This window comes from Coffea arabica, chromosome 9e, assembly GCF_036785885.1.
Source record: "Coffea arabica cultivar ET-39 chromosome 9e, Coffea Arabica ET-39 HiFi, whole genome shotgun sequence".
Taxonomy (NCBI): Eukaryota; Viridiplantae; Streptophyta; class Magnoliopsida; order Gentianales; family Rubiaceae; genus Coffea; species Coffea arabica.
The window spans coordinates 29,956,119-29,981,412 of record NC_092327.1 but is presented as its reverse complement, the minus strand read 5'-3'; the positions used below and the strand labels follow the sequence as shown (position 1 = coordinate 29,981,412).

The following is a 25,294-nucleotide window of genomic DNA, read 5'->3' as shown; positions in this document are numbered from 1 at the left end:
CTCACCTATGTACGCAAAACAACGTGCAAAATATTCTTCCGGATATTATCCTTAGTCACCGAGAAAACCTAAGATTAAACGAGAAAGAATATTACAGCTTATCTAGCACAAACAATTAGGTGAAATCAAAGAAACTCAACAATTGATGAGTAGAACGTATAAAAAGATTTTAAAGTGAAACGAGAACAAGAATAATTAGGGTTTTGTAGACCAAACGTAAAACCAAACTAAAGACAAGTCGGAATCCAACTAGATAGGCTAAGAAATACTGTTTTCGGAATCGTTTATATGGTTCAAAATCATCTCATATTCAAGTAGATCTTATACACTAAAGGTCTTAATGAAATTCATGAAAAAAAAGAGGTCAAAATACCCAAGAAAACCCTAAACCACTCCTCTTTATTTGGGTAAGAGTAAGTACACATTTGGAGTTTCCAATTGAAGAAGGATCATGTTTTAAGATGGAAAACGATCATAGTATTTGCCAAACGAAAAATATACAAGTTTAAATAGAAACTTAACCCTCGAGCGAAAATTTGGGCAGCACACCCTTTGTATTTACCTATTTCCCAGCCATTTATGGCTTCATTATTTTCCTCAATCAATCCCAACATTACACACAACATAAATAGCCACTCAATAGGCTCAATGTCATATGATTACCAAATCAAGCTAGGACATGTGCGGAAATGACGTTTAGATTGGAAAATAAAAGGCAGATTTGTTGTTGTTTAGCGGAACTAACACAACTGAAGCGCCACTAGTCGGATTGAGGTGCAATTTACACCGTTTCGAAGTTAAGAAAAAGAGCTACAATATTGAAGAAGGCCACTCATTCCAATTTGCAATGTATCTAGGGCAAATTTACCAAAACAACCCCAGATTTTCTAGTTCGCAGTTCAACTAGCAGTCCTGATTCATTCAATCATATCTCAGCACATACAACTCTAATTCAAGTGATTCCAAAACCATCTGAAAACTAAGATACCAGGTTATATTTCTTAAGAAGACATCGACAATCAAATCAATAGTATTCCCAGTCAAACTAACCAATTACAGAAGCGGATTATCAGTTTCGGACAGAAACAAGGCAGCAGGGGTCTTTCAATCTTTTCACAGGTTACGTTGCTCCGATTAGGTTGAAATTTTGCAGGCAACTATAAAACATCATTCTCTACAACTTTTATGTTTTAACCCAAGGCTAATTCGGCCTCTAATTAGGAGAAACAGTACCGGGCAGAATAGGGTTAATTGAAACCCTAATTCCGAAATTTCCTTTCAAAGCGAAAATTTTCTGCAAATAGCCACAATTTACGCACCCTAACTTCATTCTAGATCATTCCCAACCATCATCCATCGCCAATCAATATTAAACATATAAAAACAGAAAAATCATGAATAAATAGAAAAATTCACCAATTTCAACCAAAATCATGAAATAGCCCACAAAATCACTTCTTAGACTACCACAAGCCACTAATTAAACATCATTAGATAGAAAAGAGAGGTTCCTTAGCTACTCACCTTATCATCCAAAAAAAGGAGACAACTTAGCACCTTAGTCTTCCAAACTACTTCACTAATCACCTCACAATCACTAAACTAAGGATTTTTATGGAGAAACTTCAAGATTAATCGGTTGGTTTGTTGGATTGAGCAAGATTGGAGCAAAAAATTTGGAGAGGTTTTCCTTTCTTTTCCCTTGAAGATGGCCGGCCATAAGAAGCTTGAAATGAAGCTGATTTTTGGTCAATTTTTTGTTTATTTGGTACAATGGTGAATGGTGGTCAAATGAAAGAATGCATCTCCAAATGACACTTGTCACTCCAATTAATGCATGGCTATCCTTTTGTTCCTCTCACACCAACTCATTTAGTAACCTCTAGTTATCTCTTAACACATGCTAAAATAAACCCGATATCCAAAACTTAACCTAACTGGCCGAATCTTTCCGAACTTTCCGCACTAGCGGGTCCCACGTCCGGTATACGCTCTTAATTTCTCAAAAACTAACCGATAATAGAAAAATTATCGAAAAACTATATTTACTCATACAAATTATCTAGAAAATTTTTCTAATAAAGAAAATACAGAATAACATGAAATTAATTAACATAAAACCTAGAAAATAAGAAAATGTACGGGTTCTCACACGTGTGACATGCCAAAGTCACTAGGACTTTAGTATGGAGAGCTACTGTCACTCGGAGAATAAAAGTCGGGTCGTTATGCAAAAGATGTATTCTTTGAATCCATGCAATTCAAGCTTCAATCTATTTTCAGGCAAGGCTTCCACTTTTATTCAACAATATGGACAATCAGCAGCAATGCAATGATCAAGCATACTACACAACAATACTCCTTACATTTCTGACCCATAAAACATCATCATACAACTAAAGACTTCCAACTTTGAAAGGGAAGAAAAAGCACAATGCTAAGCCGTTACCGGAAAAGACGCTAACTCTTACTACACTTCAAGAATAAGTAATCCTGCAGCCTCCAGTAGCTCCTTCGCACAAGCCTGTTGCTGATCCTATACAGACTGACTACAAATACTAAGCCTGCCTAAGCTAACAAACCTGCAGAACTAAAACTATTGCATTTTAAGTGCTTCAGATGATCATTGTCTTCTGGGTGCCTCAGCCTCCAATGTTTTGCATTGCTATCATGACTTCACGAAGCACTTTCTGAAGAAGCATGATCATCTTTCTTGGCCGTAAGATTGATGTCTGAATCTGGATTATCACCTGAACCATTCTCTTTCAGGGTGTTTTCATCTTTCTTTGCATTGAGAAAACGGCCTCCAGTTCCTCTTGCTCGTCTCAGTGCATGCAAGTGCCGAGATTCATGCAAATAAGGCTGCAAGAGTGGTTTTCTTTATAAGTTCCTAACCATTGGTACCAAAAGTTTTGCCAAAAGAATAGCATACAGAGTAGAATGAACAACATTAACATTTCCGAGTATATACTCTAGGCACTTGGAGAATATTTATGAAAATTCCAAGGGTAAAATACCACAATGAAATGCCAAAGAGCTAAATTATCAAAACTCAAATTCCTGACATACACAATACAATGTGTTTGAACCATAACTGAGTGTAAACCTGGGATACACAATACTGTTTTACCACAAGCAGGTGCAGAAAAGCACAAGGAAGTACTTTACCTGTTAAACTCCTGTGCTTTATCTATTCATATATTTGTGGATAGTGCAGTATGTTTACCGGGCATGCTGTTTTGAATCAATCACCATTGTTGCCAGGAATAAACACTAGATCTTAACTGTTATTTGCACTACCTCTCTGCTTCAAGTAATAAGCTTAAAGTGCATTCCACTCCATGTTTAGTGGTAATTATCTCAATGCATAAATTATTGCATAAGATCCTGAAACTAGTTTATCTTTATCAATTGCTGTTATAGAGTACATCTCTCAGCTTGTAGACTTTGTACACTGTTTTCACGATTACTAGTAAGCCTCCACATTTAATACCTCAAACATCATATACCATTGGTTCCCACTCTCAACTACAAGATGAAATTTTCTACTTAATCAAAACTAAGATAAGATCCTTCAAGCAGCTTTGAAGTTCTTTATGCAGCTTTCTTGTGGAAAAGAAGACAGATCCCAAATTTGACGAAAAAATCAAATTTGAAAGAAAAAAAATAACATAAATCTTTATTTGCTTGACCTAAAACTGAGACCCATTTCAAACAATTACAGGATGTAACACAAATATTTAGTATAATAACCCTAATAAACAGAAAAAATACTACTAAAACAGGGAATAAACATTAAAAATATAAAAACAAGACACTGAAAGTGCCGAAAGGTCCAAGATTATGTAAATTTCTTCAAACTCCCACAATCCAAGGTTGCGACAAGCACCAGTCTTACTAAAATCTTCCCTTCTATTGGTTGAATGACACCGTAATACAGGAAACTTGAAAGAGGCATGTTCTACCTTTCAATCCAAATCCTCTTCAAGATACTCTGGGAAGTTCTCCCTTCCAGAAACTAGGAATTTGTCATAAAACTGGAAAAGATGAAATGCATGAGGAAACCAAACTATGGTAACATTACATTAACCAAAAGGCAATATTTACATTGCTTTTATGTTGGCTTGCCAAGGCTCCACGAGGAAAAAGGAAACCTAATGTTATTATCAAGCAATGGTGTCATACCAAAATCAATACTGAGCCCAGTTACCCCAGAGAGAGAGAGAGAGAGAGAGGAAGAAGAAGAAGAAGAAGAAGAAGAAGAAGAAGAAGAAGAAGAAGAAGAAGAAGAAGGAAAGAAAGAAGCAAATGGAGTAGGTAGTTATGTAGACAGTAAGTAAATGTAGTAGGTTGCAAGTTCAACATATCTTGGAGATGATAGTGTCATGTCAGAGAAATCTCAGCCGTAGCCCACACAATTAGTTTCAAGTTCACTCATGTCTTGATCTGCTTATAACCATGTTGACCGACAAAACCTATTTGTTCTCATTAACCTAATTAGCTTATTGATCACTATCATCAATTAAATAGTTTAAAACAATAAATTTGTTATCTCTTATATACATATTCTAGTGCTATTATGAAATTGTAAGTAAGATATAGTTTCAGATACATCAATTTGACTATATAGTTGAGTTCATAAACATATAATTATTAAACTCATCTTCCTGCTACTAACGTGCAATTTCTTGTGATTAGTGGTAAAAATATATGTGTACCTGTTTTTCTTAAAAATATGACTGAGCTCGATTTTTAATAGGTCTTATGAAAACAATCTCAAGGCAACCTGCTATTTTCATGTCATGACCATATCCTATCAGAAATTATTATTAACGTTGAAGTATTAAAGCGCCGCCAGGGTCGACATATTCATACTTCCCTAGAGTCTATGCTCAAATTTTTTTGCAACCTCAAGCAACTCTGAATAGGTTCAAAGACTCGAACAAGTCAAAAAAAGAAAGCCATATTCTCCCACGACACATAATTCTCCCAATCATTTGTCAGAAGAATGAACAACATACAATATTTACATAACTAGTTCGATACTCAGGAAAGTCAACATAGACATGGATAAAAACAGGACTCAGATGTTCACAAAACTCTTCCACATTAATTGTGCTTGTTAGATATTTCCGCTTGAGGAAAGACTTCTGAAAATATTGACTCTAATTCTATTTTTTAAACTCAAATTCTTAAATATTTTTTCTGGATTAAACTACGGCATTGAAATGAAGAATTCTTGTCAGTATGTAACGAAGTGTACATTTAGTATTCAAGGTAAATGGAGAATCTTTTGCAGCAAAAACTCTGTATTAGATATTTTCAATTAGTTAGAGCTAAAGCACATTAAAGCACTAGTGATCTAACTAAATCAGTCTAATACCTCATCATAGGTCAAACAATATAAAACACCAGCCTAAAACCATTTAGGTTGAGAATTGATAATTTATATGAGCAAGTACCAACATCAATCAGAAACTGAGGTCGGATCTACGAACAAAGACAATTTGCAAAAGATAATAAACCAATCGATGAACCAACGAATTTTAACTAGCTAAGTAGATTGCATGTAAGCTCATAGCACACCTTTCTAGACTTAAGAGCTTTATTTTCTGACTCAGCTTTAGCACGAGACTGTCGGCGTCTCAAGATGCCATGATATTGTTTTGCATTGACAAAAACAGGTTCTTCAACAGCATCAGATGGCAAAGGAACACCAGCTTGCTGAATTCCCATCAACTGAAGGTGGACCTGATAAAAGCCAGATATCAAATGCCCCCTACTTTGGTGGCTAAAGGTTATGTTATCAAGACCAAATCTAATCTACATTAAGCAATAGTAGATAAAGAGTTTAAGTTGAATGAAATACCATCGGTTGTGTAGGATAGGGTTGCGCAGCATATGGCTTATTATCATAGGGAGCAAAGATACTTCTATAGTAAGGATCTGGATAAGGGTAACCAGCTTGTGCCTGTGACATAGAAACCTCCAGTTAGAACAACTTAAGAGCAAATACATTACATTAGGCTCAAAAAATATGCCATCCAAGCCTACAGGTTAAGCAGTATAAATAGTGAATTCGTAAGACTTCCATTTCTAATCAAAGTGAAAAAGAAGTACAAGTTGAATTTACTTCATTTGTTCCAAAGAAGACACAGAGTTCAGTTATTGAATTATTTTGATGAAGTAGCAGGAAGATGATTTGAAATAAACTCAAGATAAAGCTAAATAAAGATAATCACATAATTTGAAGAAAAAGCTAAAGACAAATAAAGATAAATCTAAAGGGATGGGCTAAATCCACACCCTCCTATCCTAAATCCATACCCTATATGCCATAATGACACTGAAGCCCTTAACATTTAATGGGTTTCCTTCAAGCTTTATTGCTTATTCCAATTTATGCTTTCAAATAATAGAAATGATTTGCTTTCAGTATTATTGTGATTATTATTCCAATCTTTTTATCTTTTACATGTTTTCTAATTTTACACTCGCTTTATAAAAGCTATTTAATTGGCAGTGAATTTACCAACACAAGTTTCATGGCTTTAGAGATTTTGGGCCTATCTGATGTGTAATGTAAACTTTAATTTTTATTATGAATTATCAAATTTTACCATACTATGAATATTTCTTGCAAAAAAATTGTTCTTTTTTTTTAAAAAAAATTTAAGTATAATCCAATGAGATTCTGATTACTACAGGATCATGTGCAATAAAACTAGTCTTATTGTTCACCAGATGTGATTCTTTTCCATTTATTTTTGCCTGAGCATTAGCCATGATATTTTGTGTTTAACTCGTGTGAAAAAAACTGTCCCTTACAATGATATTTTTTTCTAGACAATGTTTTATGCAACACTAAATGTTAAAAAGAACAAAGAATATATTTAGAAAAGAAAAACATAGGAAATATTCGAAAGAATTATGTAGGCAATTTATTGCTATCGTATGGAGGGACGACTTCATTATGTGCAAAAAGGTATTAATTTACTCACTAAATACTAGGGGTTTTAGTGTCTTATTGGTGCTTAGGGTCTAAAAGTTCCTATCTACACCTGAGTAGACCATTACATAATTTGAGGATAACCTTCCATACTCAAATCCCTTATCTCCTTGGGAGCCAAGACTCCTTTATAAGAATGAAGAAGAAACGAGAAAAGATGTGGTATGGAAACTTTAAGGGGCAAGAAACATCAAACTCTTTGTCTTGTTATCTAAAGTAAATTAAAACATTTAATTGAAGAATGGCACTCAAGCATTATGCTCAAATTCTCCCCAAAAGAGGCATCACAGAAACACTATAGACAACCTAATATTCTTCCCAGCAGATACATATAGAAATAGACATAGACAACATCATAGATACATCATACATGTAACTCAATTATACTATAGAGGGCTGACTGCTTGAGGAGTCCTACAACATGTCAGACACAGAAAAGTCGTACTTAGGAACTGTTCAAACTCTTACCTTGAGTTACCAATTAAACAGTTAAAATCTTTCTTCTGTTTCATTTTGGGTCTATATATCCATATGGGAAAGAGTTTCAACATATAACAAGAACAATATGTATTAGTAGACAATCCTATCATACTCATCATTCTCAAAGGGCGACATTCCAGGATGAACATGGAAGCCAACATTTAGATTCCCAGAGTTTTAAGTTATACGACCCTATGCATAATCTGATCATACCCATCATTGCAAGTGTAAGGAGCCATTCCTGTTTAGGACACCATTATGTTTTGCCCATTATAGACCTTCTAAATGCTTAAGTTCCTTTTCTTCAGTTAATAAAGCCCTTGATTCCATCTAGGGCATATGTTATACATGCAGTCTATGTGCAAACCTACACATATCAAACATATATTTATGAATATATACAGCTTTTTAAGTTCCTTGTCTCCATTCAATAGAGTCTTCTCATTCATCTAACATTTGAAATGTCAGCAATTAAACTTTCAGTAGCAAAGTTGACAGATCTGCTTTCTCCCCAATTCAATCCAGAAGTCACACACCAGAGCTTCATTAACATTTCCATACGAAATACTCATTTCTCCAGAAAGAAGAATTCAAAACCAGGAATAGCAATCTTTGAACTACTAATACCCATGGCATCTGGATCAGGAAAGCTAAAAAAATAAACTATTCAAATTGTATAACAATATTAAGAACTTTAAATTTCAAAACCAACACATTGTGCAAATTCAAAGACTTTATTCCAATAAACTATACTACCTTTAATATGCTCATGCACATGTACTGGTGAAGATATAAATTAATCATCTTTCAAGACAAAACACGTAATTACAAATAATAAGGGTGTGCCTTTTTCTTCTTGATTATTTTGGCAACTAACAAATCAAATTGCAAATGATTGCCATCCTTGACAAAATAAAAAAAAAAAAAGAAAAAGAATAGAATGCATAATCAATTTTTCCAAGTGACAAATCTTCCACAATTAAGTGCGAGGCCTATTTGCACCTTGGGGTAAATAATTGACCTCTACATAAAGTAACATAAGAGTAGTATTGCTTACCGTGTATATATATAATGTAAACGAAACATAAACAAAGTTAACATTTTTCAAGTGCCATTAAAAAACCACGGCATAGTCCATGAAAAAAGTAATCTATTAATCAACTGGAAATGCATTGCAAACTCCAAAATATCAGTACAAATCTAGTCTTGTAGCCTATAGCACTTTCTCTGAGCTCTCGAAAATACTTCTATTCCTCCATATAGTATCCAATAAGGGCAACACACAAGGCCAAGTTTTTTCAGTTTTCCCTACATCTACCCTCCAGAACAAACATTACATCAAACACTCCACTTAGTACAACCTAGAGCCACCAAAACATCCTCAAAAACCACCAATCAGAGTTCATGCCCATGTTTGAAAAGAAAAAGCTCTTATCTGATCTGTGAAGTTAACAGTCCCTTCAAACAGAGAGCACCAATATCAACATGAATTGTCTTTCAATTAGGGTTTAGTTACTACTTTTTCCTAAGACGTTGGTCTTTAACAAGAAAAGTAAATGCTTTCTCTCAAAATGCTAAATTCTTCAAGTTTTCACGGAACCTAGCTTCTTCAGAGCTGATTTTGCACATATCTATCTCCAGATGCATATACTAAGATTTTGAAGTCCATAGGGTGCTCATAAAGCAAAATCTACAGAATCACAAGAAAGTTTTTCTTATACAGAGCATCATCAATACAATAAGATATAGACATGTTTCCATGTCAACAACCATTTCATGAACTTGCTCAACTCTCTTTCTTCAAATTCACTCGAACTTATTTGTGGTACATTTTCTCTATGTCTTTAATGTTACCATCTACCCTCAAACAACCCTTGGTTTTTGCCCTCTCACACAAACGCATCAAAGAACTTGTGTTTATCTTTAAAGGCTTGATTATGCAAAATATTCAATTTCATATATTCTTTAACAGGCTTTAATTTACACTACAAAAGAATATCACAACAACCAGTGGTTTATTTATATACATATTTCTTCAAATGAATGTGATGGATGAGAGAAATTAAATGACACAACAAGTTACATGGTTAGAACTTCACTGATCCAAAATTCAGCAGACTACAGATAATTTTGTTCCATAAGCTTACCATTGTAATTCCAGCTCCAAGTTGTGGAGGCGCCGCATATTGCATACTTGGTGCAGTCATGACAGGATGCGATATTCCAGTCACCTGACAAGCAGACTGGAACAGAGATTCTGAGTGACTTTGTTGCTCGTCAGCCTCACCATTATCTAAAAAGCATCAAGTTAGTAAAAATATTAGAAAACAGAGGCCTATTTTAGACTACACAATTGCCTTAAACTGTGGAAAGGCAAGAAACAACCACTAGAATTTTGAATAATCGAAATAAAGATTTCTTTCCAACTCCAAATTTTTGGAAAACAAATGAGCAACACGAGAAATTTATCAGAAAAAAAGGTCTAATTAATTAATCAGCAAATATCTCTCTGACAATTTATAAATAATTTGATAAAATAAATGAAAGGTTTAAGTCAAGCCCCCATAAAATAAAGATATTTGAAAATCGGCTAGAAATCATCAAGGCCCCAATACTGCAATAACTATAAGAGTACAGACAGGTCAACATTATTCCTAAATCTTCATATGGGCAACTTGCCTTGACATAAGATGAATATAGATGCATGTAGTCATTTGCCTAGAAATGAACACAGTCCATTCTAAGAGTCTCAATAGACTTCTTTAACTATTGTCATGATAATCCAGTACATAGATTTGACAATGAAAAATTCATACAAGATTAGCGCTTGTTCTTCTCAACCACTTAATTTAACCCATGGATTTTGAAATGAAACTAGAAGGGACTACAGATTTTGAAATCAAGCACAGGCGATGCCTTACATAACCGCTGACCGTACATCCCATATTGGCTTGATTCGTCCACACTTCCAAAGTAGCCTTTTTTGACAAAATTGGCCATAAAAGCAAGAATCACTTAGCTGTGCCTAAATTGTCAGTTCAACTGGAGTACACTAGTAATGCACCTATAATTCCGACCTTTAACATGTCGACAAAAATGAAATTATTCGCATTCCTAAGAAGATAGTTCCACAGAGTGCTTCAAACAACATTATTTCTTTACAGCAATTTAGAAAAATCTCGGCAAGGAAAATACCTGAGAGGTTGTGAAGAGAGGATGTCATAACGGTGCAAGCTGTAACCAAAGACCCAAAAAACCTTGAGGCCTGTTAGTCAAAATATGCACAACTTTAAATTCAATCAATAAAAACCCACAAAAATTAAAAAAATTTAAGCTGGCAGGGACAAATCCAGAGCATTAAACAACCAGGTCAATGACATGCAAATAAAGGCAGAAAAATCAGACCAGAAATTAATAATTCATCTTCATTTTCCAAAATTCAAATTCTATATACAATTCCACTATTCTTCAACTACCTCAATTGATGATTCAGCAGATATCAGAATTCAAATGCAAGAAAAAAGTAAACGCAAATAAGTTTCCCCAAGCTAGATACAAAATGAAGTATAATAAGAAAAGCAAAGTTAAAAAAAAAAAAAAAAGAACAAATTGATGCTCCAAAAAACGGGAACAAAAGAAATCCTAAACCAAAACAGACGAACCAAAAAAAATAATCTTTTGCCATAAAAGGAGAGAATTAAGGAAAATTTAGGGTTCAAAATCGAGGAAATTTACCTCTGAGATCAAAATCCAAAAAGGCAAAATGTGTTTGCCACAATTTTCCTTTTTTTATCAATTTTTTTCCTTCTTTTTTGGAAGGAGGGAGGAAACTGTGCTGTCTGCGTGAGTAGTGTGTGTCTGTGGGTGTGGGGAGAAGAAAGAGAAATTCAGAGGAATTTTGATTTTATGGTTTTTTTTATTTTTGAAACAGAAATTTCAACTTTGTTTAAGAAATAATTTAAAACCGACAGGCGACAGCGTACAACTTTCACCGATAAATAATTATACGGAAATTTCTTAGCCATTTTTAGGTTTGCTTTTTATTACGTCAGTTACGAATAGTCGTAAGCAAGAATACTTTTACTTTGATTGTTTTGTTCAGTTGAATCGTCAGTTGCGGCCCACGCCCACCGTCCCGTTAGCTTCTTTTTTTAAAAAAATTAAAGAATTATATTCCTCGGCAGAGACTTTACCGTTCTTTTTAGATATCGTATGCTGGCTTAAATTCATCTTTTAATAATAAAATAAGTTTTTCAAACCTTATATTTTACCGTTCTTTTTGAATATAGTATGCTCAATTAAATTCATTTTTGAATGATAAAATAAGTTTTTTAGACTTTACATTTTACCATCCTTTTTTAATATTATATGCTCAGTTAAATTTATCTTTGAATAATAAAATAATTTTTTTGGACCTTACATTGTGACAATTTTAATAAGATAAAATTTGAATCTATCTACTTTTTTTTCTTTTTTGTATAACATATTCTATCCTAATCTAGGGGAGGGGGAGTCTAAGGAGACTTGTGTATTAGGAGCTAGTGGATATACAGACCCACTAGGTCAAGAAAATGTTATGATACGACGCTTAGATTTTTTTTACTGTAGATGAAATTTGAACTCTCACCTACAACCCAAAAAGGGATTTAATCCCTCCTCCCTGGTGGGCACTGAGCCTAGTGGTTTGAATCTATCTACTTGAGACATAAAAATTTAAGTTGGTTTTTTGAAGTGACTATAATGGAAATAGGGCAGGAACGGTCGTCAGAGACAACCGTTTCTGCCAGTGGACGGCCATGATTTGGTCTCAAAATTTTGTGCTGTTCAGATCACGTCTTGTAATTCGATTTTCACGCCAAGTGTGGGGTCCACAAAAATTTGTTTTAAAATTATATCGTGTGCAAAGAAAGTTACACCGTATGCAATTGATGTTACTCACAGTACAAAATGCACACAACTTGCACAAACGGTTGCCCCTTGTCCATAATAGACTTTAACACATACACATATGATCATCGGGTTTCCTGAAGTGACCATAGACTTTAATGCACGTACGGTCATTTAGTATACAAAAATTGCTTACTATCAAAAGACTTTTCCAACTTGTCCATTCCATCCGTATATGTTTGGCATGGAATTTTTGAATTGGGAAAATCTTTATCTCTATGAATCTCATTTCAACTTTTTTCCCGAATCTCCATCCTTGGCAAAATTTTAAGAAAAGCTCTTTCTTGAAATATTTATAATTATTAGGGTCATACATCTCGTTGTTGTATTAATAATTTGTAGCTTTTTATTAGTTTAATCAATAATTAATCATAATTTTTTAACAAACTATTCTAGTTATTTTTAAAGTATTTTTCTTTGAAATTTTAGGATATTGTTCTTTGAAATTTTTGTGCAAATGTATAAGGATTTTTTTTGGCACTCAACATAAATAGTACAAAATAATAAAGAGAGAATATAAATGTTTAACTTCATGTGATTGGTAATTATGCTTTTATTTAAGATAAAAAATTTAAAATGAATATTCATGTTTCAAAAATAATAAAATATTATAATCGAATTATTTCCGTAAGTACATAAGTTATTCATAATGGAAAAAAAAAAAGAGTCAAAGTTCCTTGTATAGAGTAGCAAATAGCATGACACGAATAACCAAAATATGTAATGCTAAATAATACATTTCAACGTAATTAAGACAATTTTATAGGTATTTTATTTCATTCTGAAATCTAAATATTGATTGTACGAAACATTGTAAATGGGATAAAAATTCCGTTCTGACGTGCATACCAGGAATTAGAGTGAAAATTTTTTTTCCATATCATTTTAACTGGAATGGCGTTTTGGAGGGAAAAACTTTTCATTCTAAGCATTTCTGATGTATCAAACAAGAGAAGAGAGGGAAAATCATCATTCCACAACAAAATTATGATCCCATTAGCTTTGGATTGGACATATGGACTCACCACATTGTTGGATACAACAATTTCCTAAAATAATATAATATTTTATCACTAATTGAATACTGTTTTCCACAAGCAATCAAAGTTGTATAATTTCAAATTAATCACATTTATTATTCGCTGCCTCTCCCCGTTGTAAAGAGTCCTAACAACAAAAAGAAGTTGATTTATTAGCTTTACATTTCACAAGGTGACTAGATACGAAAAGTTGTTTTTTCTTTTTAAATTAGTATTCAATTTTGATGGGCAATATATGACCGTAAGATAAAAGTCAACAGAGGAAGTGGCCAATCCGTTCATAGCAATTGAGCTAATATGTATTGGCGAATTTGAATCAAGTACTTTTAAAATACCATTTGACTGTTATATAATATGTTTATTATTTGAAAAAGAATTGGTATATTTACATAAATTACTTTGTTTACACCATCTCATATAACATAATCAGGGTTTTGGGAGTAGGGCCTTAGGACCACCAAGACAACCACTTACATAAATCACTTGGGATGCTTTTGGTAAAACTGAAATCTGAAAATTGATGTTTGAAATCTGAAATCTGAAATTTGAATCTACTAAGTTATTAAATTGTTAAGTACTAAATTAGATACATTTGATTGTATATGATATTAAGTGATAAGTGAATAGCTTATCACTATTTTTAAACGCAAATTTTGTCTAAAAAATTCAGTACTACTTAATAAATTCAAATTTTTTATTTTTAATTATCAAAGACATTTGAATATATTAATATCTGAATCCATTAAATTTAAATGCTGAACAGGGTTATCAAATAAGGCCTTAATATGTTCTAATGTTGTTATTATTCTATAAAGTTAATGTGTACATGGAATTTGTGAAAATCGTACTTGTCTTGCTTTGAGACCACAAATAACCACCCGTTTGGTATATATTACGGAATGTGTTCTAATAGTGTGTTTGGATTGTAAGTTATTTGAGATATTTTTACTGTAGCACTTTTTGTGATGTGATGTATGTGAGATAAAAAGGTAATTGGGAAGATAAAAAGGTGTATTGGAAATTGTAATGGTGATGTAAGCAATATATTTGGGCAAATAACTTACAATCCAAACACGCTAAATTAGCGTGTTTGGGAAAATACTACTTGTCTTGCTTTGAGACCACAAATAAGTTTTTACTTGTGCTATATTTATTTCATTTTAAAATGTGATTAAAATTAATAGCATTTGATGTTACAATAATTTGGTATTCTTTTTAGAGTATAAGAATTAATAAATTGATATGGCATCCAAGATTTTATTTTTTATATAGCTAATAATCATTGGTAGACTCTAAAATCTTTTCTAGACTACTAGAGAGTAGGGATAGGGTTTTAATCCCTCTCCCCCAATTTTTTTCTATCTTCTAATCTATCTATTGAACCAAAGTATTTGTTTAACGCATGCATTGTTCTAATACATTATCTATATTCTATAATAAGTTAGTAACACTCTAAATGAGTCACAAGTTAAAAAAAAACAAAAAATATAAATTAAATAAGGTATCAATGACAGAGGTGGTTATCGGTGATGGGTTGCAAGTGTTGGAGGGAAAGGGAAATTTTTTTTTTTTCAAAAAAAAAAACTAGGGTACTGTTTGGTATTTTGAACAAATACCAACATTTTTTCTAAAATAACTATAGTAAATTACAGTAAAATTTTTTCCATAAACACTACGAAACCACCAGCCATGGGGGCTTTGCCCCTATTTGGCTAGTCAAGGATCGAACCTGGCCAGCCAGATTTGGATAGAGAGGAAAGGGAGATGGGTATTAAAGAAAAAGCACCGAGTATTCAAGCGGATCCAAAAGAGTATGATCTTGTAGTGTTGTATCATAAATTATAAGCATGGATTTGCCAAATATTGTTGAATTTTTCTTTTAATATAATATGAAAGCACGAAATCTTTGACGTGTTCATCAATATTCTTAAAAACATACAATTGTGTCGTTTTCTTACAATCTAGTGAAGTCAACTTTTCTAAATTATTTAGGCAGCGAGTTAAGATGTCAACTTCATGCTAAGCTTTATGAATGTATTGAAATTACACGACACAAAAGATTCTTCCATAGCTTGGGGATTTTTTTTTTTTTTTTTTTGCGATAATCTAGTTCTTTTTTAAGTTCAACAGTAAGAAAATTTGGACGATCTACATAATTTATATAATCAATCAAATTAATTTTGCAGACCTAGAAACCAAAAATGACATCCGTTTGTAGTTCCACAAATTAAGGCCAACTTGGCAAAATTGATTTTTTTAAATAATATTTCGCTTGCATCATAAACACATTTTTCAATCCATCTTTTTATATTTTCAACCACGTTTTTATCTCACATACATTACATCACAAATAATATTTTAAATAATACGCTATCCAAACAAATCTGCCAATTAGACTATTCTCTCTTACCTTTTTTTTTTTTGGGTAAAATTTCTGCATGGCCTTTTTCTATCTTTCATTCCATATGGTGCGTTTGATTTACATGATGAAAAAAAAAAAGATAATTTTTTTGGTCGCATTCACGTTCAGAAGAAAAAAAAAAGTTTGGGAGCAAAGTGTAGACAATTTTACTTGGAATTTTTAAACTGAATTATACTTGGAAGTTTTAGTAGTCTAGTTCAATTATCCAAAGCATTTTGAACTATAATCTCTTTATAATAAAAATTGAAGAACCAAAAAGTTGAATTAATACAACACTATCTTTTCATCCCAATTAACCTATAACAAGACTCTTGTTACAAGAGTAATTAAATTGCTGAACTTAATTTGCCTCAATCAAGACATAAATACGTGGATGCATTTTTGAAAGGTTAAATGGAAAAAATAAATTGATTTGATGCGCAAATGTCCCCCAAATTAATAAATGAATTTGGATGACATTATTATTTTTAATCTTTCCTTTGGAAAAGTCCATGGAATATACAAATATCGTGTGGGCCTTGAGAGATGAAATTTTAGATGAAGAATAATTCAAGGCAGCTTAGAAGAGAAAAAGAAAAATGTGTGTGGCTGAAATGCAAAGCAGGGTCTGGTCTATTGTTGGGAGGTACAGATGAGAAGCTCCTATTCTATTACTATATATACATATTCTCAGCCAGAAGTTCCTTTGTGTTTGGGTCCAGGAACAGGAAGGATTCATTCAGTCACGAAATCAGTGACAGAGTGGGAGTGTGTATTGTGTAATCAATTTGCGCTACGGGATCACGTGCCGTTGTGTTCAAAACGGGGCCAGATGGGGTCTTGATGTACTGTTCCAAGTTTACTCTACTTTTCTTCCTACACGCAAGTACAAATGGACAATGTTCAAAGTACGCCATTGTTTGGATAAAATGAGATGGCTTTTTTCATATTTTCAATCCTTTTATTTGTAAGAAGTTTTTTTCATCATATTATAAATATATTTTTCAATCATATTTTTATATCATATTTTTATATCACATACATCATATAACAAAAAAGTATGGATTAATCCTTCCTACACTGATAGTGTATACACCATCAGCATTGGACGAATGACAATTATGCAATATTTGAATTTGAAATCTATCTTTCACACATGTACCATAAATCAAATGGTGATAGTGTATACACTATCAGTGTATATAAGATTTACTCAAAAAGTATTATAGTGTTATTTCAATTTTTTTTTGTTGCAAATAATCCCCAAGCCAAAAACATAAATCTTGCGCCCCATTTTTTTTTCAAAAATAAGTTTTAGGCGTTAGAAAAAATGAGTTTTTGATTAATTTTTATTTGAAAATTAGTTTTTGATTTTAGAAAATAAATAAAAAGAAAGGGCCTAATATGAAATTTTAAAAGTGTGACGGTTTAGACCCAAAATAACAGTCTAAAAAAGGTTTTTAGGAAAAAATAGGAATCGCCACTTGGTATTGAATTTAGGAATACCAAATCTCCCAAAATATACTTTTAAACAAATAAATAGAAATAATAAAATCTCTTTTAAATGACTCCAGATCTTTGAAAATAAGAATAACGGGTTCGGAAGTCACGATTGAAGAAAGGGAAGGCAAAAATTTGATAGATTCAAACCTAAGTCACCCTTTCAATCTAACCAAAATTTAGTTACGAGATTTAGTAGAAATTTTCATAATCTAACCTATAAAAACTTATCGCATTTGGATGTTTCTACATGAATGCGAATCTAGACCTAGGGGGATATCGGGAGGGTTGAGGTGTCTCTTCAAAATTAAATTGGTGCAATCACATTAATTGCGATACCCAAGAGTGATTTTTTGAAGAGGTCACTAGTAAACAAAGAGTGAGATTCAAAGAAAAGAAAAATTATAATATTAGATAAGTAGATATGACCTAAGAGAAGGATACAACATAACGGGTACAGGAGACTAAATTTCGTGACTCAATTTTCCTTTTATAGGGAGGATGAGAGCGTGCTAAAACTAAGAAGCCACACTCATTCATTTCTCATATTTGAAGAGTGATTTTCCTAACCTAATCAAACAAATGGACTAGTCTACTTTTATTTTCCTAAATGGAATGCCAATCTAAATGTTATGTTTCGCGCACATAGGGATAAAGGAAATAATATATAGAGGAAATATCATACAAGATGAGAAAAAATCCTAAAAATGAAAAAATATGTATAAATGCGATGAATGCCACACAAAGAATGTGAATCTAGCGCGAAAATGGGATAAAGGGTCTAGCATTAGATTAACCCATTTCTACAAGTACTCACTAACGTTGGACTAGTGAAAAATCGAGAAGAAGAACTACAACTAGCATTGAACTAGTATGGTGACGTCATGCATTCATTATAACTAAATAGATTATATAAAACATAATTAAATCAAGCAAATACATAAATCACATAGAGCACGTAATACGTAAATATAATATCTAGATGCAAAGACGCTAAAGAAAACTAATAAACACATGAGCACACAAGCAAAGAAAGGCGCACAAAGACCTAACTATTACATTTGGGACCCCAACTACAATCTAAGCGGAGAAAATTTTAAAAATAATAACCTACTTATTACATTTATCTAACTAATTACATTTTTAGCAAATTAAAACCTATCTATTGCATAACCTAACTAAATACATGTCTCGAACATCTATCTATTACTATTTGGCATTTAAATGCCTCTCAAATAATCATTAAAATTAAATAAAATAAATGAAACTTAAAATGAATAAAATGATTAAATTAACTAAAAGAAAAAAGCACTCAAAACATGCAATTACACATAAAAATACATAGGAGCACATAAGAGAATTTAAAATAATGAAAAAAGGTACCTCCCTTGAAGTAGTTGAATGGGATGCATTTTGCCTTGTTTATACTCCAAAATCAACAAAAGAATCAAAACACCAATTTAATTAACAAATAAATGATAAAGAAGTCGAGATAACCATGAAATCTATCAATTAAAGCATTTAAATGGAGTATAATTAACAATTAAAGAAAATAAACAACTTATACTTAAGAAATCAAAGCTGTTAGAGATCTAATTGCAAATATTTAAGAAAGTTTTTAGGGTTAAATTACATTATTACAAAAATTAGGGGTCAAAATCAAAGAAAAATAAAGTTTAGGGATCAAATTGAAATTAAATTAGAAATTTAATTGAAAGAAATCTAAATTTTTAGGTTATAATGAAATTTATCAAAAGTATAGGGGCCAGATCGCAATAAACGTATTCTGGTTTGGTTAGAAAATGGCCTTGGGCCATAATTCAAAATTTTTTTTTGTTTGGTTGGGCTAAAACCTTCCAAGCCCAACGAAAATCTAAGGAAAAAATACGGGCCAACCTATTCTTTTCACCAAAACAACCCAACCAAAAAGGATAGGTCTTAAGTTATCAAACCCATGTCCAAACCCAGAAAAATAAATCAAAACTCACTCCCAAAAACCTAACCAAAATAACCCTAATACAAATCCTAACTTATTTATTAAACCCAACATCACAATAAATCTCCTAAAAATTATGAAGGCCTAATTATGCCCTAAAACCCGGAAATGATCTGCCCAAAAACCTACTTAAAACATGAAAAAGAGGATTAAAACTTAAAAGGGGCAAAATGGATTCAATTTTCCAGATTTTGGGCCACATTGGAATTATTTCAAAGTTAAGAGGTTAAATCAAAATTTTCAAAAATTCCATGCAATCTTCTTCGTAGCTTTCTGACTTTCTCTGCAACTTTTCTTATATTGCTGCTATGAAGAACCCAACAACGTTTCGGGCCTGATTTGTGCAGTTTTGGATAAAATCGCACAACCCAAACATCAAACATCAAGTTTCTTTTTCCAAATATAAGATTAGATAGCAAATCATGCGGCAAAACCCAACTACTGGGTTGCCATAGGAAGAAAAACAGCAAAAGTAGAATACTGAACAAAGTGCAGCAAAATCTTTGGTACATCTAGGGAAGATCTGGGCTTGTGTGAGAAGGAGAGAGCAAAAGGGATTACCTTTGACGTCTTGTGGAGTTAGGCAGGCATGATAAAACTCGAAAATGGATCCAGAAGTTAATGGATGAACCGGTGATATTTTCTTCGAAGTTCAAGGGCTGCGAAGGCAGCGAATTCCAGCCCCGATTCAACACTCTTAGAGGTGTTTTCTCTAAAAATTTTGTGAACAAAAGTTGTCCCTTTTCAAGCGTAGATAGCGCAAAAATGAAGAAGTCACCTAAATGACTCAAGTTAAGATTGGATTTCGTTCATGAAGGAGACAGGATGATCAACCCTGGTTCATAATTTTTCTGCTCTTTTTTCCTTCTTTTTTTTCTCTCTGTTTTCTTTGTTTTCTCCCCTTTTTCTTTGTTTTCCGTCGCCTCCTCTTTGTTTCTTACCTCAATAGTTTTGATGGAATTTTATACGAGACCAAGCCCCCTAAACTCTCACAGCAATGGTGTAGATGGAATCTAGGTTTCTTGGCAACTTTAATGCCATTGGATGGCTTTGATTTCAGATTTTATTGATGATTCGGATTGAGGCCAGGTGGCCTTGTACTGGTGGGCTTGGAGGGAAAGAAAAATACAAAGAAAATGAGTGGAGATGGATGAAATTAGACCGTTACAATTCTGGTACTATTCATCCATGGCTTTTGGTACGAAACCATAGAGAAATCACACACGCATGGGACTTTTTTTTTTTTTTTTGCAAAAACTCCGATTTCTCATTTTCTGTTTTCTATTTTTCTTCTACTTTTTTCTTTTTTTTTTTGTTGCTTTTTCCTACAAACCAAGCAAATAATCAATAAGGTAAAAAAACGATTTTCTTGGAAAAGAAAAGAAATAGCAATAAAATAAAATAAAATAGAATAAAATTTTGGTGTCCACAGCTTGCTCTTTTTTGTCTGAGTTTCACAGAAATTCAAGATAAAAACGTAGATACCAAATTACCTATCGGTCTGCTGCAACTACACATGAATCAAAACAAACAAAGTGAGTTCTAAGTAAAATTGAAACTAATAAGCATTCAAATTGATCGATGGGGTCTAACCCCAATCCAAACAACTAATAAAACTTAACGAATTGGAAAATCTAAACCTAAGAAATAAAAGCAAAGCTGAACCTCACAAAGCAAAAGGTTTGTGGAATAAAATTCAAACCCAACAAAATAACGGTTGGTGGGATAAAACTAAAATCCAACAAAATAAAGGTTGGTGGGAACAAAATAATAGTTGATGGGATAAAATTCAAACCCAACAAAATAAAGGTTGGTGGGAAAAAATCCAAACCCAACAAAATAATGATTGGTGAGATAAAACTCAAACCCAACAAAATAAATGTTAATGTTTGAAAGCAGATCATACAATGGGTTTGAATAGCTTTTGAAATCATATTTTTTTTTAATTTGTCTCAGTGTAGGACTCTTTTTTTTTTTGTATTCGTGATTGACTTTCAAATTTGCAAGATTCTGACTTGCGTTTCTTCGTCGATTTCAGCCATAAACACCTGCACCAAGGAGATTTTTCAAAGTATAACATGCGCTTGAATTTTCACAAAAAATTTCTTATTTTATTTTGAAAAATGATGCAATTACTGCTCATGAAAAGAGCGGTTTTATCGAAATCAAATTTCGAATGATAGATTCGAAAGTATATTACTTGACTCTTGGGCAAAATCCCACAAATGTATTTCAAAAATTTGCCTTCACTTGGGCCTATTTTAATTGCAAAAAATTTTGTTCTGGTGATTCTCCATTTATTTGGACAAAACAAGAAACCTGTGTTTCCTTGAGTTTAGAAACTAATTACCCACTAACATGCAATGTGAATTGATGTACAATAAAAATTATATTTTTCAAATGAAGAAGTTTAAATGTCATGTTCAAACTCATATACAAGATACCATGATGAATTTCTCAAAACAAGACCAAATTGCAAAAAATTTCTTCCTCACTTTAGAATCGGTGTTTAGAGAAAATGATCACTTTTCTTATTAGCTCATCCTTTAGGACCAAACAAGTGGATATTATTCCTGATTTTGAGGTGGTTAAGAGAAATGGTAAATCAGGATATGTTTTGCTTTTGTGCTCAAATTGTGTCTAACCCATTCAATACCACATCTTGATGAAAACAAATAGTTTACCACTCTTATTTCTTGAAAAAACTCAATCAATATATAAACTCTAGAAACTTGTAATATATGGATAGAAGCGATAGCTAAACATATGAGGACAAATTATGCCCTTATGATAACGAGTGATTGGTAGATTCTTTAGAGGCATGATCCTTATTTCGAATTGTTATGAAAGATAAGTTAGCGATGGACTTTATAAGCTTGTAATGCGGCTTGAAAACAATAGTTAAAGAAATAAAATTTTCAAGAACATTGCACTTAAAATCGCATTCCTTCCCAAAATTTGCCCAAGTTTTGGACTCAAAGACCCTGGACTCCATTTTGACTTTTATCACCAATCACTAGAGTAATTTCAGCATCGAATCTCTTTGCGTCTTTTTTTTTTCATTTTCTTTTCTCTTCGTTTTTCTTTTTTTTCTTCATATTTTTTCTTTTTCCTTTGTTTCTCCTTTTTTTTTGATACCGAAATCCCAAATATCGATGGTAGAACCAAAAATCCCTTAACTTTTAGAATATAGATGCCTCCTCTTTATTCTTCTTCTTTTTTTTTTTGAATATTTTGTGCCCCTTTCAAAAATAAAATTTTAGCATTTTTGCTATTATCGAAAATTCTCAAATTTTCTTTCCCAGTGTGAGGTGCGATCAAAAGTATTTTTGAAACGAACCACCCATTTAAACTCAAATGAGGATACAAAGGATAAATAGTATTTAGGTAGTAGAAACGATGGCCAAAGCATCACTCTTACTTCACATGACAACCAAAGTAAAAAATAGTCTATTGGGAGAATCTATTTCTTTTTGACATTTGAAAATTTTTTCAATGTAGCGTTATAATCACTAAGGCTCTTATTTGAAACGAAATTGTACTTTTAAAGGTTCAAATGGGTGAACAAATGATAAAATTTGTACACAGAGAGAAACAGACGCCTAAAGTATCATTTCAAATTCTCAAAATAAACATGACTCAAATGGGAGAACAAATGATAAAATCTGTACACATAGAGAAACGAACGCCTAAAGTATCATTTCTAACTACCCTTCACACGGAACCAAAACATGACTCAAAGGAGCTTTAACCTAGGGCTCTCCCTCATAGTTAGAACTAGGTGCGTCTTCCCCTCTAGGGCTCCGTCCGTATTCTGTGAAAATAACATAGTTCATATCTTAGACAGGATTAATCATACTTAATGACACCCTAACACATCACACGAAATTTCATAGAATCACATTTCTAGTTTGCCCAAGTCATTTCTAACCTAGGCTTTCATCTCCTTCGTATTCAGGTACAAGAATCCAAAATAAGATGATTCACAACTCGAGCTGGCCAGTCTCAAGAGTAAATCATCTACATTTGTAATTCCTACCAGACATACACCTATTATCTTCAAGTACCACAATAAAGGTTTGAAACCTATAACATTTCATAATTCATAACTTATGCTCAAAAGCACTTAGTCCTTTACACTCGTTCACATGATCGAGACCATAACACCACTTGGCCCCAAACTCACTCCGTACAGAGACCATGCGAAGCAGCTTTGATACCAACTGTGACAACTTCACCTTTCCCTAAGGCAAACCAAAGGGTTCGGCGGACCGCCTGCTTAACTCTCGCTAGGACTACTGAACCGAAACGCACGTAACCCTATAACACGTTAAAAGGATTTTGAGAAAATGAACTTTCGAAAACTAAATTAGCTAAACTGAACGATACAATAGAACTTTGTTATAACGCTCCAACGAAAATTGAAAATGAAACGAAAGAGCCCCGGCCACGTCACAATTCGGCTGGATTACTGGCCGGATTCAAGGCAGTAGCGAAACCAAATTTTTTTTTTCAATTCCCCTGCCAATCTGGCCAACTATTCGGCCAAGAACTGGCCGGATATACTGCCGGATTCCCTGAAGGATTTTTTTCCCACCAGAAATTTTTCTTTCCTCATTCGTCCAAAGGTCACAAGTAAAGTTCACCAAAACCGTAAAATGTACCATCTCAAACAAATACACTTAATTTACATGGTTATACACTTAGAGATATATATACATTGGAAGGTTCAACAGTTTAACTAGCGATACAAGTCGAAATATTCACAAGTGATCAAAATACAATTAGGATTTTGCCATTCCAGAGGAGCTTAATCAAAACTATAACTATAATTAGCTCTACTCTTTTCTTCAAAATCATGGTTTCTAACATGTTGAACCCTATAAGGAAAACAAAGGTAACGGAAAGGGGTGAGTTTACGCTCAATGAGGTATCAGACATGCAAGCAATCAAGAATCATGGAGATTTACTTTTAATCAATCAAATATACACGCCAAATAAGGAAACGAATAAACATCTCAAATAGAAAGGATACAAGTGGCTCTCAAGAGCCAAATTTTCGTTGTAGTACTTGATCCAAACTCGTTGACCCTTCGTCAACGTTTAATGAAACAAACATGTCCGTAGACCCCTCTTACGCCAAATCCCGTTCACCAAATATACCCCTTGCCGGGCCTGAACGTCAAACAGGAACAAGAATGGTAATACTCAAGTATACCGAAAATTCAGAGTCTCTAATACCCAAAAATTCCCCAGAAACAGTCCCCATGGTTCGTCAATTTTTCTCGACCAAGCCCTTGCTGGCTTGATTCAATTAACTCCCCATGAGGTTAAGTTCAGGTTTAATAGAAAGGTCGTTGGATACACCTCCAAACGACATCATCACAGGTAACAGGTTCAAACTTATAACAGGCACAAGTAACAAATTCAAGCATATACAGTGACTTGACAAATAAGCAAGTGAGACGAGTGTGATGGAGTACACCCTTGTCTCGTCCAAAATTAAGCAGGTGTTACAGTCATTCAAGTCACATATTGCAGGTACAGGTAAAACAGTTAAGTAACAAGTCATGCGAGTGGTATACTTATCAGTTCAAGTAAGGATAACTTCAAAAGTTTCCTTCCAAGGAATGCCCTTGATCGCCGACACGTCCTAAGAACAGCCAAAGATAAACAATTATGGTTCCCACACCCGGAAATCCAGTAAACGGAATGCATAAATGAGGTTCAACTACAAGTCGTATGCCTCTCTAAGTTAATTACTAGTACAAAGGAATAAAAATGTAACTTTTGAGCAAAAAGATAACAGTTGGTCCTAGGGATACGAACAACCGCAAAACCCTTCATTTCTACCAAAATGTAACTCAAACTTAAAGGAACCAAACGGCCTAGAAAATTGGACAGCATTTTCCCTTAAATTC

At 33.1% G+C, this 25,294-nt stretch overlaps 1 protein-coding gene across 1 annotated transcript; it reads right to left on the bottom strand.

Annotated features, from left to right (window-relative positions):
- Positions 1 to 2,276: 2,276 nt before the first annotated feature.
- LOC140014815 (nuclear transcription factor Y subunit A-7-like) lies at positions 2,277 to 11,364 on the bottom strand. Its single transcript, XM_072066314.1, has 6 exons — positions 11,225 to 11,364; positions 10,685 to 10,754; positions 9,637 to 9,782; positions 5,870 to 5,971; positions 5,587 to 5,751; positions 2,277 to 2,862 (listed from the first exon to the last, which is right to left on the bottom strand). The coding sequence occupies exons 2-6, from the start codon at positions 10,710 to 10,712 to the stop codon at positions 2,677 to 2,679; spliced, it is 627 nt and encodes a 208-aa protein (XP_071922415.1). The 5' UTR covers positions 10,713 to 10,754; positions 11,225 to 11,364; the 3' UTR covers positions 2,277 to 2,676.
- Between the last annotated feature and the right edge of the window lie 13,930 nt (positions 11,365 to 25,294).

What these genes read in the sequence shown, in the direction of transcription:
- LOC140014815 (XM_072066314.1), bottom strand. Translation starts at nt 10,712, where the DNA reads ATGACATCCTCTCTTCACAACCTCTCAG. An exon ending in CTCTCTTCACAACCTCTCAG is followed by an intron (nt 9,783 to 10,684) that starts GTATTTTCCTTG and finishes GATGCTTTTTAG; the next exon opens with ATAATGGTGAGGCTGACGAG. An exon ending in CCTATCCTACACAACCGATG is followed by an intron (nt 5,752 to 5,869) that starts GTATTTCATTCA and finishes GGCTTTTATCAG; the next exon opens with GTCCACCTTCAGTTGATGGG.